Source organism: Drosophila biarmipes, chromosome 2R (assembly GCF_025231255.1).
Source record: "Drosophila biarmipes strain raj3 chromosome 2R, RU_DBia_V1.1, whole genome shotgun sequence".
In the NCBI taxonomy this organism is placed as follows: Eukaryota; Metazoa; Arthropoda; class Insecta; order Diptera; family Drosophilidae; genus Drosophila; species Drosophila biarmipes.
In genome coordinates, this window is record NC_066615.1 from 19,844,773 (window position 1) to 19,863,654 (window position 18,882).

Sequence of the window (18,882 nt, forward strand, 5' to 3'; positions counted from 1 at the left end):
TCTAGCTTATGTATTTTTAACAAAAAATCTACCGAACAACGAGATCGAAGTTTTAAAAGTTCCAAACCTTAAATGAAAACAATTGCAGACATTAGATTGGACGCTTTGTGGTGCGTCTTGCCGGCGTCACAGCTGGAGCTGGGCTTTCTTTATGTATTGTATAATATATATAATGTTTATGTATACTAGATTATTCATTGTATAAACTAACAACATCATCAGTATCATTATCAGTTAGTTAACTCAATGTGCAACAGCCAACGACAGCCGTACACTCGTCGTACGAAGAAAATACACATTTCCAGTCGAAGATCATCCGAAAAATGAAAGAAAACTTATAGGCGATATATAATTAAAGAAACTGCAAACTGTCTGCTTAGTTGGTACTTAGTAGTTGGTAGGTGGTGCGTATGTGGTTTCATATGTGTTTTATGTGGGGGGTTGGGTGTCTGTGGTGAAAGGCGCTTCGTGTGTCCTTGTTTCGTTGAGCAACTAATTTAGTTTAGATAGCGAAAACAATCTTCAAGGCGGCTAGGCAACAGGCAAACAAACAAGTATGCGGATTACGAGCTGATATATTATTTATGTGTACGTGGTGGTGACTCCGAAATCCCAGCCCTCCTGGCTAGCCCTCGATCTGAGATCGCAGGCGGGGACGTGGCAAGTCGCCAAACACAGCCTCGCCATGGACGCTTTTGGTTAGCGCTTGGATGCTAGCCGCTATGTCGATGTTGTCCATTCCCTGATCGAGAAGTAAATCGTTAGTTTCTTGTGCATTAGGGCTCTTTAATGGTGATCTCACCTCTTCGCCTCCCAGCGCATAATTGTTATTGTTGGCCGCAGCAGCTCGCTCGGCCAGCGTGGTGTTGGCAATCTCGATGGGCAGACTCTTGGCGAAGTTCATCAACTGCGCCTGGCTGGGGCGACCGCCTCTTCCGCCTCGCGTGGGTATGGAAATGGAGCTGTCCGGGTCGAGAGCATCTGCGAGTGGGGAAAAAATTGTGGTTACTAAATGCTTTGCAAAAAAGATATTCCAGTACCCACCTTCAGCTTCGTCGGCAGCCTCATCGTCCAGCACTCCACCCAAGCCATTTTGCTGGCTCATCTGCCGGAACGACGTGTCGTGGTGCTCCTGCAAATAAATCAGGCTGCGCGGGTAGCTGGGCACTGGCACGGACTGAACCGGCGGCGGCGCCGGAGCATCCACATCCTCTAGGTCAAAGAGACAGTCATCCGCATCATCGGCTGCACTGGACTGACCCCCGCCGTGGGTGGCCAACATCTGGGTGGGTAAACCACCAGCACCACCGGAGGTGGCCGATTGCTGCCGGAAGGTGGGACTGTTGCCCACGCTCATGGGCGTGGCTTCTGGGGTGGCGGGCGGTGTGTCGAAGTGCGACATCTTCCTGGCCACCGAGACGCTCTGCTGCAATGGCTGTTGTTGCTGATGCTGTTGCTGCTGCTGCTGTTGCGACTGCAACTGTTGTTGCGGCTGCTGGTTTAGTGTAAGGAAGCTGGGCGGATGATTCAAGGTGGTGGTGGGCGTGGTGGGTCCACCATTCAATTCCCGCCGACTACTGATGGTGTTCCTGCGCCTGGCAGTGGCACTCTGCGGCTGATTAGCCGCCACATCTAAGGCGGGGGGCATGGCACGATCCAGCAGCTCCGAGGCCTGCTCGGGCAACGCACGGATAAGTCTGAATAGCAACGCACAATCCTGATCCGACTTCTCCCGGAAACTGTTCAGCAACTGGAACTGATTGCGCGTATACCGCTCGATTCGCTCGTTCGTCTCCAAAATCTCCTCCTGCAAGCGCGCCTGCTGGTGCGCCTGGATCATCCTCAGCCTCTGCAGCCTGGCATCTGTGGGATTCGCCGAGAGCGAACCAATGCTCATACTCGAGGCGGAGTTGGATATTCCACTGGTTAGAGACTGGGAGTCGCCAGCGCCTGTTTGGTCCATGATCAGCAGCTCGAAGGTCTCCGAGTAGGATTTGTTGGACTTGCGCTGGGCCAGCTCCTCGCTGCTGCTCAGCAGCGTGCAGTTGATGAGGTAGAGCGTGGGCGTGGCTCCGGCCCCCGCCGTCAGTCGCTTGGCGCACAGCACCTCCTTGCAGTTGATGCACAGGCTGAGCTGCCAGCTTTGCCCGGCGGCGTCCAGAGTGAGGCCGAACAGCAGCTCCCGCTGGTTGATCACGGCCACGGTGAGGTCTGGAATGGGTCCGTAGGCCTGGAAGGTAGATGGAAAGTCAGAGGTTATTGTTTGTTCGGGAAAATAAATAACTGAATAACCTATATTCTATTTTATTATTATTAAAATCAACTATTGAGATGGTACAAAAAAGTATGACCCTGTCCTGTATGTGTTGTTATAGCTTTTGAGCACCCCTCACTTTCATATGACTGGTTTATTTCAAGTCAACAAGTCAACGATAAGACCCTCCGCACGGCCTGGTCAATGTCTGATAAAGCGGATTACCAATTTACCCCATTATTATCTGCAGTTCTGATCACCCCTGCAATGGCTTTCTTCGATATTTACCCAGTCAACAACCCCGCCGCACAGTAGTTCAAGTGCAAATTTGTCAATTATGTTCGTCTCGAGTGCTGCACCCGATATTGTGGGGCAACTTATCGGAGAACAAGAGAACAAGAATCCGCTGATGAACATGAAAACAACAAACAATTAGTGCAATGGCAAAGTGATGTTGGGGGCACCAATGACTGAAGAACACAGCTTGAATTATTCGGGGTGTCATGGTGACAAACACAAGATGATGCGACGGGTAAACAAGTTCCCGGTATCAAACAATCAATTGGAAAATTCTGCATCATGGTTTTTTTAATGGCAAAATGGTGGCCTTAAAAATGAGAGAAAAAAATAAAATAAGAAAAAGGCAAAATGCTGCCCCAAAAGTTACCTCACACAGCGTTATACTATAAAAAAAAAATAAACGGCAACCCCCTCCTTAATTTATACAGATAAATTCCCCCCATTTGTGCAGAATAATTCCGGCATGTTTGGGATCGTAGCACGTGTTTGCCGACTGACACTGGAGAGCAGAACACTTTTTATAGACGTGCTCGGTTAAATTTGACACTCGCGTCCAACACAATCAAGCAATATTCATATAACTCGGACAATAAAAACCGAAACGGGGGAGGGGTGAGGGGGCGGGACACTGGACACAAGTGCACAGACAAGCACACGTAGATACACAGAATTAAATTGAATTAACGTACGAAATGCAAACGTCAACAGAAACCAAATGACAATGTTGCCCGCCAGCTAAGCGCTTCAACAGCTCCTGGATTGCATAGCATCGTTTTCCATATAACCATCATCACAATCGTCAGGTGGGCAGAAATAAAAAAATCAAGCATATCATTTCGGGTAGGGGATCTGATATCATTTCGGTGTTTTGATTTTGTCCTTTACAATTTTAAATAGCAATATTTTCTCTGTGGTATTTGTATTTTTAAGAATTTTATTAAGCCTAGAAAATTATGATAAGATACTATTTTAGAAGACTTTTTTAAGGTATCAATAGTGCCTTTTTTTTTGAGATTTTGAAAAAAGTTCAAGAAATTCTGACAGTATTTAATATGTTCTAGTTATTTATAATAATAACAAGACATTTTTATGTAGCAATACTACAAATATAAGCAGATCTTGAAAAAGGATAAAGAAAGTCAGTTAGTTAAGTTGTATGTTCTTGGTATATGAATATAGGGAATAATACTATAGAAAGAAAGAGATCTTGAAAAATGATCAATAAATTCAAAATCTATACATATTTTATATGGGGTTATATCAACAAGTTTATGTTGTTCTGCCCAAAAGTGCAAACTATTTGCTCAGTGCTTCCCACGCTTCATATTATCAGCACAAATATTAAACTAAACTTGGCAGAAAAGCCAATTTCCGGCATTTCAAAACTGCAGCTGCATTCGTTCGTCTTCTTTCGAATATTGTTATTCCATTTCGCTTCCATTTTGGACAATAACAAGTTGCGGTCACACCCACTCAAAAATATTGTTTTCAATGCAAATTCCCAACTTGTTTACGCCCAGTGCGGTAATATCTAATCAGCCCCAGGCAGTCGGCGACAATAACTATATGAATGAAACAAAAACGGCAGTAAAATGTGACACAGCAAATGCATTGTTGTCGAGTGTTTTGGCATTCATTTGTTATTATTACCGCAGCCAAACGCATAAACATATTTATGGGCTCAGGCCTATTTGCTCGGTTTAAAATTGCAGTTTTATGGCTGTTTTCGTAACCACAAGACCCGACTGACTTGTTGTTCTTGCTGCTAATTTGCCTCGCTGACTACTACCCTTGGTTGGGTTTTTGGGGGACTGTTCGATCGGAGAACAGATAAGATAAGTGGTGATACGCCGCAGATATAGTGCCACAATGATTTTTAATTTTAGATTTATGATTTTGTCTGTCGAGGCTAATTAAGATTAGACTTGTTTTCCATATATTGGCAAGAGCAATGGCAAAGTGGGTAGGTATACTTTGAATTTTATAGAAATTATATAGGAATACTATGTTGTACACCCAAAAATGACATAACGTTTCGATATAATATCGCTTGTATTAAAGTTTATTTATAATTTATAATCATTTGTATACTAAAGGGTCTTGAATTCGGATTTGTGGTAATATTCATACGCTTTCCTAGTCCCTACAATAAAAGTACATTTTCTGGCCTTATCGATGGCATTCCAGGGTAACAAAGCTATCGATCATTGCTGATCACCAGCCATCATTCATTCTGCTTTTCTGTAGAGTTATTTACGGTCTTTATGGCCCGACTGGCTGAGCTTAAAGTGGGTGTTTTTGTTTACTCGGCTGCTTCGGCCCCGACCGCCTGACCTTATCAGTTGTTGGGCCGTAAAGTCTTGAGGGGCCCTGCATAGCCACCATCACATCCATTCATCTATCCTGCATTGATTTACCTTCTTTTTTACCCCTTCTTGCTGAGCATGTGGTAAGAACTTGCACATCCCCGCCACTCGCAATCTGCCAAATGTCAATGACTCTTCTCAGTGACTTTCAGACTGCAATGACAACAATCGAAGGCAATAGCCAGGCCATCGGCGTCGTCACTTCATTGGGTTGCTTAATTAACGTAACTGGCTGTTCGAATTATCGGCTCTTGCTTAATTGAAATTAAATGTCTGTGCGCTGGCCTGCTAATTATGCTGTGGCGCCACCTAGCGCCCGGAACCAGTGGCAGTTGGCTAATTAAATAACCGTTTACGTTCGACTTTGACGCATGACCGTTTGTTTTATGGCCAGAGCCCGGCATTTGATTAATTGTAATCGCCTCTTGTGGCCGAAAAAAAAATAAACCACGTAAATAATAATAAACAAAACATGGCGTGTTCTTGCCGGAGGAGCTTCTGACGGAGATGGGAACCGGCCAGCAGAAAGAGAGGCAAAATCGCCAGAGGAAACGCGCCGAAAGGCACGTAGCTCAGCCGCACGCTCTTCGCATATCGGAAATCAAATAAATCGTTTTAATTGAAATGCGACATTTAAATAATGTATGCAATCTAGACAGAATCAATTGCAGTTGTGCCAACTGTCGAAATCGTTGTCCGCATGTCAACGTATCTCTTAATATGCAAGGGGGGCTATCTAAAAAAAGAGAAACCAATTGAACAAGATGGTACTTTATTAATTGGTTTTCAATATTTTGCCAAACTTATTATATCCCTTACTCGCAGAATAAGAGGGTATATTAGATTCAACGCAAACAATGTATCATCTAAAGGGGACAATATCCGACTGCATAAAGTACTATATTCTGGATCAGGATCAAAAGCCCAGTCAATCCGACCGAAAGTCTGCCTGTTTGTCCGTCCGTATGAACGGTGAGATCTCGGAATGTTTTAATGGTTTTGGTTCTGTTTGTCAACACTCCACTACATGATAAAAATAGTTCAAAACGAACCCTACTATAAAAAAAAGGAATCGACGCTAGATGGCGTGGTGTGCAATCGGGAAACAGTCGTTTTTCGCATGCACATCTCCATCTCCCTCGCTCTCCCCTAAGCTGAGTAAAGGGTACAGTCTATGCCATACGCCACTGCGTTCTCTCATGTTCTGTGTGTAAAAGTAACTCAAACTGATTTGTTTACCTGGTTTGTTTGTAAACACGTATAAATAACCATAGAAAACGCATAATTTGGCCATAAAGTCGACCATAACCTGAGAGTTATGTTTTGGCTATCTTGGGCAGGAAATACAAGTGCATTATTATGGACCGCTTAAGTGCCTCTGCCGCTTAGTTATGCTGTAAACTTAATAACGACGGCTGTTAAAGCTGTTGCTATCATCAAAACTGTTGCGCACTTAAATTGCCTGCCCGTCTGTTTCCATTTGATTTTTTCATTTTCATTTAATTTTTCTGTCTGGCCTGGCAGGCTGAAACAATTGAAATTCATATCAGAACGAGAGTGTCTGGCAATGCAGATTCCCACCAGCCGGCTTATGCAACCAGAACGATTCCCATAAAACAAACAACTTTGCAGCCGAATGTATGTAATAATTTCTCGCATTTTTCACATTGCTGCATAATTAATTTGTTGTTGTGCAGTGTAATTGATTGCCCGGCATTAATTAGGCTCGTGGCGCGACACTCGATGTGTCTAATGGGTCTACTTAGGGCCTGCTGTCAACCTCCCCGGGGTCCCTACTTTCCCCCATCATTTTCTACTTAGTTTTCATTTTGCATATCGAATCGCTTTGCCTTCGACTTGGTGAAAAACAAACAAACACATTAAGCTGTGTCCAAAGGTAAAAGTGAGCTGTTGATGACACATAGAAGAAAATATTTTCGCTTTTTAATCGCCCTGATACAGCTGTACGTGCACATGTAAATACAGATATGATGGGCAAATAAATATATCATAAACCTTTTTAAATATTTTACTTTTTGTTTATCGTTGGGAGGATTATATTGAGATAAAAGTGAGATTAGGTTGAGATAATAGTGAGATTATTATGTGATAATACTTATCATTTATCTTTCATTAAATAAATATTTATATATTATATCATAAGTCCTAGTTTGAATTAAACGATTCATTTGAAAGTTTTTATGAATACGGCGGGGAAAAGCCGGAGAGGGGGCAATAACCTGTTGCAAGTGTTGGCACCTTCGACAATTACCAATCAATCAGGCCATCAATCATCCGTGGCCGGCGCACCTTTCGCCCAAAAAGAAAAATAAAATCATTCGCCCGATTGACGCATTTTCCTTTGTTTTGTTTTCCATTTCTAATTCTATTTTCATTGGATTTTTACTTTTTTTATAGCTTTTTGAGATAGCTTGCCTTGTTTCGTTTCAGCGGCAGAAACCGAAACTGAGCCAAAAGGAAAATAGGTTGTAAACAAATCAACTGGCAAAAGAAACTACGAAAATAATCTTTTATAGGTTTGGATCCCCTCGCCAGGGAGGGGGGACTGCTCGAAGAGGGGTTCGCTCTGGGGTGCGACTGGGTTTGCCTCGATGCCCACGAACAATACCATATAATACCCTCTTCCTCTTCGGATTTTTTTGCTTTTTTAGTTTTGGCTCTTTTTTTTGGATTGGATTCGTTTTTGTTGTCGAAAAAAGCAAACACATTTCGCTCAGATACGTCGCCGTCGTTGGCCATTATCATAAACAACTTTAGACAGCTGGGGACACACGCGCGTGCGGGGCGTTTTCGCTCTTCGGATTAGGATTGCCAATTTGTATTGCGCTCCGGCTCGTTTCGAAAAATTTCCACTACCAATTGGCGGCTTTACGGGTCCATCTAGGGCCCTTGTTTTGCTCTGGCTTTCCTCGGGTTCGGTTTCGTGTTTGGGTTCCTTTGGGCGGTCTATGTGAGTCACTTAGGGCCTTAGGCTGACTTAATCCCCCATAAAAGTGTCTTTGGGTCACTTGTTGGTCGAAACTTGTTTTTCCAGACACCAAATGGGCATGGTATTTAGGGTTCGAAGCGTGTTTCTTGATTGGGATTAATTGGGTTTTCAGTTTAAAGGGCGTGATGAAGAAATATATTAGTCTTTAAAAAAGACTTGAGACTAAAGAAAACAACAAAATTTGAATAAGTAGGAGTAAGTTACAAATGTAGAATTATTAAATAAATTAGTAAAATGTTCAGTTTACTGCTGTAATTTTTTTTAACGTGTTAAAATTTTGGAGTACCTTTAAAACACGACCTCTAAGATTGCTTTTCAAACTCATTATATCATTTTTTTCCTAATATACTACACTCTTATTACCATTTAAACCATTTTAGACAGCCTCAAATATTGAATTCTATTATTAAGAGCTACATATGTGATTAATAAAAAAGCAACAATATAATTGATTACCTCCTTTGACCCCCTATTTATTAGTCTACACGTGCTACAAAATTAATTGCTCCCATGTTAACTTTCTAAACCAATTCAAGCTTATTGTTTTTTAGCCCTTTTCTCCCCCCCCTTTTCGTACCTCCCCAGTAAAATGTTGCCTTATCTACAAAAAACCAAAAAAGAGGAAAAATAATAAAACAAAGCGTATCATTCAATGTCGTTTGAAAACAAAATCTGATAAGGCCCTAGACCCAAAACATCGCGTATAGTCTCGCCAGGCAATGAGCCACCCCACACCCCACCCACAACGCCTCCGCCCCCGCCCCCGCCCCCTCAAGGTGCACAATGCAATCGGGTCTAGAAAGAGAGCCAGGGAGAGAAAGCTCTGGGAAACGTGCACACGTGTGCTCCCCCGCCAGATTAGGCGTTTATTTAATAGGTATGTGCTTAAAAGAGGCGAAGCTCGGTTGCCTACACCGAAAAATAAGGTTCCCGACAATTTGGAGCTTTTTTACCTATACCAATATACCAATAAACTGGTATATGTTCTTAAGAGTATTAACAGTTAGGTATTATTTTAGTGTGCCCATATACTCGACCTATATTAGTTCTCAAACTTAAAGAGCCTCAAAATTAATTATTGTGTTTTATTTTTATTTTATGTATACATTTTATTTTATTTTATTTATATTTCATTTATATTTATATTTAATTTTTTTTATTTATTATATTATTTATTTTATTTATTTTAATTTTTTTATTTATTTTTTCTATTTATTTTATGTTTTTTAAGTTTTATTATTTTTTTTTTTTTTAAATATATTTTTTTATTTTTTTGTATTTTATTTTATTTTTTTTAACATATATTTTTATTTTTATTTTTTTAGTATTTTAATTGTATTTAATTTTTTTGTATTTAATTATATTTTTTGTTGTATTTTATTTATTTTTTTATTTAGTTTTAAAGAGAGATAAAAAATCAAGTATTGGCTTACTGTCTGGCACTTAAACTTCAAATTACTTAAAATCAAATATATTTTGTTAAGAACCACCAATTAAAATATATATGTATTAAGAGATGAATAAGTTTTAAGGATGAATATGGTTTCTAATCCATTGGAAACTGAACTGCATATCCATAGGGTTTTTTATCTACCATTCCTCATACAACATGCTTGCTAGTTGTGCAAGCAAGCACATTTGGTATTTACAATACGAATTTTTTCCCAGTGCTCAGCAGTAAATTAAGCGCAACAGTGCTCGTCTGCCGGCGGTGCTAAGCAGACTTGGAAAGGAGTGAGCACTTGAGAGGGGTAGATAGGAAGCCCAGGGGCTGTGAGGGCTGTGAGGTGTGCCAGCCTTATCTAAAAACTTTGACAAACAAATTTTCGTCGCCGTGGGCCTTGTTTGCTCGGCGCACAGCCGGCTACAACTCAAATTTAATAAACAAACAGCAAAGATGGCGGAATTCTCGGGCCTGCCCAGCGTCTGCTGTTAATTGTTAGTTTACCAGCTTTATACACACTCTTGCACACGCTCACACCGGTCGTACAAATAACAATATAAATATATGGCCATACACGTTCCCACTAGAATAATGAGATCATGATCATCTGCAGCGGCCCCAGAACGCGACCTGCGCCTATTTTCGTAGCTACCGAATTATAGAGTTGTGATAAGAGCTGATTGTTTGTGCAAACGGACTATTTATAGATCTTCCTGGGGTAAAAATTACAAGACAACAGAATGGTGATAAGACGGAATCTCAAGCACTTGGCAAAAAATAATGCTCTTCGAAGCCAGGATTACAGTTCTGGGCTCAAGCATAAGTTGTTTCTGAGTTAAGTTTAGGAAAACAAATTCAAGGGTTTTTAAAGAGGTCGAAAACAGAAAAAAAACTGTTTTTACTGCTTAGCATTTCTAGACTAAACATTAGCGAAACAAAAAATTACGATAGGACAGAATACGCTTTTTGACTAAAAAACTGGACTTGAGAATATTGTGTTTCTAACTTTCAGATTACAGCAAATGAAAGAAAAATATGTGTTTATTTTTAAGTTGGTGCCTAAATGTTTGTTTTTACAAAACCGAATTTTTTCTTTGTGCATTTTTTCACTTTTCATTCCTATTTGCGTATCAAATTTAGACGTTTTCCGTCCTCTTGTTTCGTGTTTATCCAACGCAAACAAATCGGTGGCCGCACATTTGACACAGTTTTCATTATTTATTTATTTCTCGTCTCGGCACTGCTATTATTTTTTATTTTGGCTGCATTGTGTTGTGCCTCAGAGCAAATATTTATGCCAGGCCATCATAATTGGGGGAAGCGAAGAAGCTAACCCCTCCGCCGGAAAAATCACGCACGACAAGCGTGAGTGACCAGAAATCAGAGAATCAACCCCCACCCCATAAAATCCCACCCCTTTTGGCGTTCTTCATCCCTCCTGCACACGCAAAATAAATTATTCGCGTTTAGATATTTTGAAAATTGCCCGCTAGCCGAGAAGAGGTGTTTTCGCTTTATTTTTAGCCGGCGCGCGGTTTCTCAATTCAAGAATTTATAGTTTTGTTTACACAAGAGCGCTGTCGAACTGTGTGCGCATTTGGTTGGCACTTACAAGGCCCGAGGAAAAGGTTAAGAGTTTACGAGCGAGCAAGAAGCCCATTAAATTGGCCCGAAGATTGGCCGGGTCAGCGGTGAAGCTCAAGTGTGGGCTTTGTCACGCTGAACATGACGTTCGACTGCCGCCGCATTCAAGGTTAAATTTGTTAAAGATTAACATTGGTTTTCAATTAACCGACACGCGCGCTGCCAGCAGCTGGGCGTAAGTAAGTATCAGGGGGTTAAACGGGGTGGCCGGCCCTGATTGACCAGCGTCCCTCTTCTGGGACTCTGGAAATCTGACCTTGCGATATCATAATTGCAATCTCCTGCTGGCAGATTGTAAGTGGCTTTTTGAAGTGCCAGTAAAGTCTGGGAGCTAAAATTATATATGTACATTCTTGAGATGTGTCCACAAATTATTGAAGTAAAGAAAAAGTCAACACTTTATCAAGGATTTATTGTATAATAGTAATTTTAAAATATCTTGCTGTTACCAAAAGATTATTTGCTATAAAATAATTGAGTTTATAAAATGGTAAAAGAATCTCTGTATTCATTATATTTATTTATATATTTATATTTAAGTTTTTGTACTCAAGTTTTATTTTAGAGTCTTAGTAATAATCACATTTATTTTGATACATTTAACTCATTCGTTTAAGAATATTTTACCAAGTTGCTAAATCACTTCTGCGACTAACTCATAAGGTGAAAATAAACTGATAAGCATTTCTTTTTATAAACAAGTACAAATCATTGCAGACCCCAAAAAGTTTAGATGATCATTCGTTTTATAGACCGATTTCATCACCTTTGTTTATGTGCTCCCCAGCCCCAGACGGCCAGTAAGCTTCCATCGCCTGATTTGCGATAAAATAACGATTTCTCCTGCCCCTCGAGGGCCCACTTATCATTCCACTTACTATTGTTGTTACACAAACCCACACAAACTTCCTCGATTCACAGACTTTACATTTGATAATGGCTATTTTTAGAGTCCGCAAACGTTGCCACTGCAGCCGCTCCTTATAGTACTGGTTCTCCCCCCATAAAAGTACAACTTATAACTGATTGATAACTCGTGCTTGGGATTTGCTGCTGTTGATGTTTGTTTTATGGAGCCGCTGGGCTGGAAAAGGGTTTTTGTTTCGTAACGCGATTAACTGGGCTAAAAATAAACATGGGCATATTCGCGTATTAGCATATGAATGCAGCTTGTCGACTTCGGTTAGAGCTGCGTATTCATCGAACTTGTTTTTGCTCCCTTGAAAGATCGTTGGATCGACGTTGTGTTATATCTTTTCAGTTAGCCAATCTCCACAGGTGAGACAGAACTTGGCAAAAGGGCGAAGGAAAGCGGGCTTAACTGATTGAAGGCTCTAATCATAAACAAACAATTTCCAGAGGCAGACATCGATTGACGACAGCGCGACTGCCGGCGATCGGTTTTCTATATATAATATATGGAAGAGTATCAGGCGGTACATCGGTATTGGTGTCGCGGCGTTTTTACCGTTTGATAACCCAGAAATGGGGCCTAGGTGTGAGTGTGGCTGTGAGTGGGGCGCTGGACAAACGAAAATTGATAAGGGGCGTGAGTACAATCAACATAGTTTTCAGTTTAAGTGCCGGTTAAAAAGGCAGTGACAAACTAACCGAAGGATACTATGCCATCCAGTCTCAATAAAAGCCACGAAAGCTTTTAAAAGCAGTTTCAGAAACGATTTTAAATGTGTGTATAATAATAGTTTCTATCTTAAGTGTCGGTTAGAAAGAGAGTGACAAACGAACCGAAGGATACTATGCCATCCAGTCTCAATAAAAACCACAAAAGGTTCTAAAAGCAGTTTCAGAAACGATTTATAAATATGTGTATAATAATAGTATCTGTCTTAAGTGCCAGTTAAAAAGACAGTGACAAACAAACCGTTAGATACTTTACCATCCACTCTCTTTAAAAAGCCCAAAATGTTCTAAAATCAGTTTATTATTATAATATTTCATTACTATAAATCACATGTTATTAATGATTGTACAAAATTCCATTGCCATTATAGCCGAATCATTAGGTTCTCAAACAAAATTATAATGATCCCCAGATGTCACATCTAGTGCGTTTTGGAATTGAAAACCCTGTTGTCAGTCCATTCAATTTGCGTTACACAAATCATTAGGAAGTTCGAGTTGACATAGCTATAGCCTTGTAACAACACATCTCTTTCCATATGTCGTCCAGCGATTCAACAAATTTTATGCATAAATTCATAATTTAAACATTTAGGGGCCTACGCAGTTGAGAGCTTTTGTGGGGTGGGATGGTGGTCTGCGGCTGTCAACTGGCCCATCAAGTGGCCCGAAAAAACCAATCGCCAGCCATCTCTGCACGCCTTAGTGACCCCCTACCCGGCTTTGAGTGTGTGCTTGTACATACTGTCCTCATGGGTGTCTTTTGTGTGCCTACACATGGCCAAAAATGGGATAGTTTATTGTGCACTAACCGTGGGATAGTTTTCCATCATTGTTGCTAAAAACTTAGGAGTGTTTGTTTTTCTTCCAATTAGTAATTTAGAATATAATATCATCGTTTATTGTATACTGATCATAATATAGCGCAATAACATGGTTAATTACGAATTGGATTATAAATAGAAGATCTATAATTTAAAAATTCTCAATTAATAAAGTATGAAATGGATAAATAACCTCCTTATCTTAAGTTAGAACAGTTCCCCGTATGAAATAAAAATCATAAAAAAAACTAAAAACAAAGAAAATGATTAAAATATTTTTTAATATAAGAGATTCTTCAAAATAAAAGATTTGTTGATTTAAAGTCCGTTGTTCAAAACGTCTTTATCTTGAACTCAAATATAGTTTTCTTAGCGATTACCCCAGCTTCAAATAGGAATACGTAATTCCCAGAAGATTTGAGAAGCCACATTGCTTTTCAAAAACTGTTTCGATAGTAAGCTGGTCTGGTATCGTTCGAACTGGTTCGATTTTTTCCGAGTGAGGGTCTTGGAGCAGCTCCCCCTCTTTGCGCCCAGTGGGCCTTTGGGGGACCCCTTTCTTGCGCTTCCCGGACCACTCCATCGACTCTACGGCGGTCCAGTACCCGGCCGGCCGCATTTGGAAATCTCGAAAACTTGTTTATCCCATACACACAACAAAGGCACACACTCAAAAAAAAAAATACTGCCAAGGGGTGGGGGGAAAAAATTATAAACAAGTTTTTTGTTTTGTATTTCTGCTCGGCTGTTGTTGTTCTGCCTCTTCTTGTGCCGCCGCCCCCTCCGCGGCGCCCACTCCTCGACCGCTCTTTGTGCTCTTTACTTCTTGCTTGTATTTTGTCGCTGGTTTCGTAATTTATTCTAAAAGCGTTCCGTTTTGGCTCTATATAGAGAATTCGTACATACATATATGTACACGAGCTTGCATACGAATTTATAAACACACAAACATACAGGCAGATGTGGGTATGTACGTACAAGTGGGATATGACGCGTATTTGAATAAAAGTTATACCCCGAGTGCTACTGTGAGATACTTTTCGGGTGCGAATTTTACAGATAGTTATAAGTTAGTTATTTGCATGGATTGTCTAATCAGGAACTTGCAACGCAGACTTGCGAAAATTACTTCTTTTGATAATTTCAAGTTTAATCTAACTGGTTTGTAGATCAATAATAAAATACTATATAAAATGTCTAGTTAAATTCCGGAAAATATTTTTTTAAGCTATGCAGAACTATATACAATACTTTATAGTTGCTTAAATTTGTAGTGTGATTTAATTATAAATTAAAGAGAATTTGTGCTTCGGTGCTAAGCACAATTCCTGGTTTTCTTCTGGTTTTTTGTTTTGTTTTGAGCTTTGAATTATTCAAAATAACACTTTTGGTCTATTTGTCCGTATTGTGGCTGCTGTTGTTGCTGCTGAACGCCTCAGCGCTTTTGAAGTGGGTGCAACACCAAGCAAAAAATAAATAAAAAAAAGAATAATAGGGGCTATGGCTACATCGGACGATCTCCGAACCGCAAAAACAAAAACTAACAAGACGTTTGCAGCTTTATTGGACAATTCAATTTTGCATTACAGCAAACACGCCTCTCGAGTTACTCGCCTGCGGTCTATCGAGTGATGTGCAATCAGTGTGATAAGCAGTTCCATAATTGGACTATTGAATAAAACAATTTATTTAATTTTACAAGTATTTTTAAAAAAGCATTAAAGGAAAATTAGATAGCTAGGTATTTCACATATATAATTTTCCGACCAATAAACCTCTTCCCCCTTTCAAGTTATGCCCGTTACACTGTAAAAACGGAGCCATTCCATTGGAAGGAGCACCCTCTTGAACCGCCGCCCACCCACTGCATGTCAAACCTCGGCTTAGCAGCTCCAGTGGCTGTCAAAATGTGACAAGTGTGGTGGTGGAAGGAGGGGATAAAACGGAGGTGGAGATGGATGGGGAGAAAAGGAAAAGGGGATACAGAGATTTAACCTTGAAAAGTGTGGACACGACAAGCGGCGATGACGCAGAGATTCTGTTTTTCGGGTTTGGTCGACGTAGAACCAGAGACGAAAGATGGAAGAATACAGTACAATTAATAATAACCATTACACGCAGAAAAAGAGAGGTGAGAAATCGTCGAAATGGAAATTCTAATGGGAAGAGTCCAAGGTAGTATTTGCTTGCAAATGTCAACTACTTAAGAACCAGTTTACCTTTCCAATAAATACTCTCAAATATGATTTGAATTTATGCACATAATTTTGTTATAAATATAATAAAAAGCCTGTATTAACCATTCCGTTTCAGAGTTAGACAAATAGTTCATAATGGAATTTTTTATTAACCAGTTAAAGATCAAATAGAGGAGGAAATGCTACCGAAAAATATTTATTTAACAATTATGCAGCGAAGCAGAAAAATATTTTCTTTCAAATAAATGTACTTCAAAATAATAACAAAGTTAAAAATGATTCATTTAAATAGGGTGGTAAATTTTACCACTTGTTTATTTATTTTTAAAAAATTGTTTTTATGGAAAATATAGTCCCGGTGAAAAAATAAATAATAACCGAGAAAGTATGGAACTTTTTAACAAGAAAAGATAAGTGATGACTAATAAAAAGCCACAGCGGTGGTCTATAAATGCTATGTTTGTATACCTTTTTATTAATTCTGTAAATATAAGAGTTGTTTATTTATTGTGGCAATTGTTTAACGAAGATAGGTTCTCATAAAATGGAGCATTCAACAGAGGATTTCACAAAATGCTTTGGTTGGTAATGGAACCGCTAAATAGATAACAGTTTAATTATCCGAATTCCGAGAGTAAAAATTATGACCCATGGAACCGGCTTCGCTTAACCCCTGAATGCCCGGGAGTGCCAACCCCTTTGCGACTTTGTGACGTTATGGGAAAGCGAAAAAAACTGAAAATTTCAGAACGAAATTATGCAAATTACTTACAACCGAGGGCGTGACAAATGAAAAGCAAAAGCGCATAAATCATAAAAAACGCGAATAAAAACGGGAAAAGTAAGGCGGCGAGCGAAACAGAAGCTGACGCAGGAAACTAAAAATACCGGCGATCAGGTTGGCAAAGAGAATACCGAAAAAGAACAGGGTGTTCCTGTGTGGAAAGCAGGAGCGGATGACGAAAAAACAGGTGCGGGAGGGGTAGGCGATGGCCGGAGGAGCGGAAGAGAGATGCGACGAGTTGCACTTGGGCAGGCCGAAAATAAACCAGAAAATGTGAGGATTGCTCACGATTTTCCCATGAGCGAATGGATGACCCTATTTATCCGTGCCCTTCCCTTCCACATTCCCTGTCCCTACATTCCTACATCCCTCCATAGACCATCCCCCTTCCATTTAATTCTCATGCTCCTTCCCTGTTCCAGGCCTATATTATGTTTGTTTTGTGTGTGCGAGAATAGGCGGCACAGGCCGAAACGGCGAAGAGCAAAAGCAAAGGCAAAAGCCATAGGCCGGCACACAAAGCATAAAGAACGATAATAAACACACACACACACACTACGCAACAAAGCAAATACAGTGAATTTCGACTAACAATTACGCTGACTAAATGAAACTATATATTGATGTATGATAAATACTTGTATAATACTTAGTGGTAGCTAAAATTATTTGCTTGTAAATTAATATATTTTGATTTCAAAAAGATGGGATAAACTGCCTCAAAAAATAATAATAATGTTATAAAAATTGTGATATGATCTCATTTCATGATTCTTTTTTCATTAGTCATTCGGTTTTTAAGTCAACAAAAGTATATTTATTTCAAAGATAGTCTCAAAAGGTGTTATTGTAAGCAAAATCTTTACCAGTTTTTGACTTGGCTGGTTCAATTGTTGCCCCTGTTTCTTCAAATCGTAGGACCGAAATTTATATTTAAAGTTAATTTATTGTATTTTTAAGTTTCAAAAAGCCGGAATAACCTGCATTTAAATTGAAACTATTTTGATCATGTTATTAAAAAAAAACATTCTTTATTAACATTTACTTGGAAAGATCAACCGAATATCTGTTGTTCTAAGCCAAATCTCTACCAGTTCTTGACTTGGCTAGTATAATTGTCGCCCGTTTTCCTTTATTTCGTAGGACCAAAATACATTATTAGATTATAAAGTTTCCATTTATGAAAAATATTCTGGTTATTATTTTGAAAATGTTATAAAAAAAATTTATTTTTTATTATTGTAAGAACAGTCATTCGGTTTCTAAGACAAACAGAATTTTTACTTGAAAAGATCAAAGGAATACCTGTTCTTCTAACCATAATCTCTGCCACTTCTTGACCTGGCTGGCGTTGCACAATTTTCCCCCTGTTCCTTTAGTTTGTGGTACCACTGTACTCCCCGAGGGAGTGCGAGAGAGCGCGCACGAGTGGCCCAGCATAGGCCTTTTGCCCAGTGTTGTTGCTTTTTATGCTGCGCCGTTGTTGCTTTCGCCTGTGCTTAACCCCCCAATCAATACGTGCTCCATCCCGCTCTCGCCCGCTGGCCGATAACCGGGTGACGAACTTACTACAATGTAGGCTCCACATAGTATTATAGTATTATTGTGGGACTTACGTGCTTGAAGAAATCCATGAACTGGCTGTAGAAGACAAAGTCGCGCGGGTACTTCTGCTGGAACACCTGCGACAGCAGGGTGGAGAGGGGCACCTCGCCGATAGGCGTGCCGCCCGCCCCAGGATAACCGTTGGCCAGGCCGGGGCCGCCGCCGCTGTTGCTGCGCTGCAATTTCGAGGTCGAGGCAACGAAATTCGAGCACTTGCACGAGATCAACATGATTTGTTATTGCCGGTCGTGATAACGGTAACTGACTGCCGATGCTGCCCTCTCTTTCTCTCCTTCTGCACTCCTTGTTTCTGCCTCCTTCTCACTGAAATCTTCTCCTCCTCTCCCCTTCCTTATTTGTGTTTCCAGGCTAAGCCACAACAACTCGAGTCCTTAATTTCCGCGTCGCCTCCCGCTATTTCCCTGAAATTCCGAGCCGAATCAAAAGCGAGTCAGGTCGAAGCGCGTTTGCGGGTCTTTCTTTGATTTCACGAGTTTTTTCCTGCCGAAAACAATCGAACGCACGACACCCACAACCGCTCAGTTTTTTTTCCTCGACTGCGCTGCCCGCGGCGTTTACAGTTGTTTTCTTCATGAAACGTGATGGAACGTAACGAAAACGTAAGTCAACGTAAACAAACGTAACACAACGTAACCGAACGTAAAACAACGTAGGTGTGAGTAAAAAAAGGGAGAAAGGAGAGGGCGCTGAAAAGAGAGAAAGTATGACCGAAAAGAGAGAAAGTAAATATCGACAAACGTGGGCAAACGTACAGACGTGAGAAAACGTAGGTAAACGTAGTCAAACGTAAG

General features: G+C 40.3%; 1 protein-coding gene across 2 annotated transcripts; it reads right to left on the minus strand.

Moving 5' to 3' along the window:
- Window positions 1-91: 91 nt before the first annotated feature.
- Window positions 92-18,651, minus strand: LOC108022462 (capon-like protein). Of its 2 annotated transcripts, XM_017091370.3 has the most exons (4): window positions 18,082-18,651; window positions 1,045-2,230; window positions 803-981; window positions 92-742 (listed from the first exon to the last, which is right to left on the minus strand). In XM_017091370.3, the coding sequence occupies exons 1-4, from the start codon at window positions 18,298-18,300 to the stop codon at window positions 626-628; spliced, it is 1,701 nt and encodes a 566-aa protein (XP_016946859.1). In that variant the 5' UTR covers window positions 18,301-18,651; the 3' UTR covers window positions 92-625. The 2 variants fall into 2 exon arrangements, with proteins under 2 accessions (XP_016946859.1, XP_050743596.1); XM_050887639.1 differs by having other exon boundaries at window positions 92-981.
- Window positions 18,652-18,882: the final 231 nt, after the last annotated feature.

Bases quoted from the DNA above. Each gene is read 5' to 3' on its own strand.
- LOC108022462 (XM_050887639.1), bottom strand. From the start codon at position 18,300: ATGTTGATCTCGTGCAAGTGCTCGAATTTCGTTGCCTCGACCTCGAAA. The intron at 2,231-18,081 runs GTAAGTCCCACA...TCTACCTTCCAG, and splicing joins TCATGGATTTCTTCAAGCAC to GCCTACGGACCCATTCCAGA. The intron at 982-1,044 runs GTGGGTACTGGA...CCCCACTCGCAG, and splicing joins GGCTGCCGACGAAGCTGAAG to ATGCTCTCGACCCGGACAGC.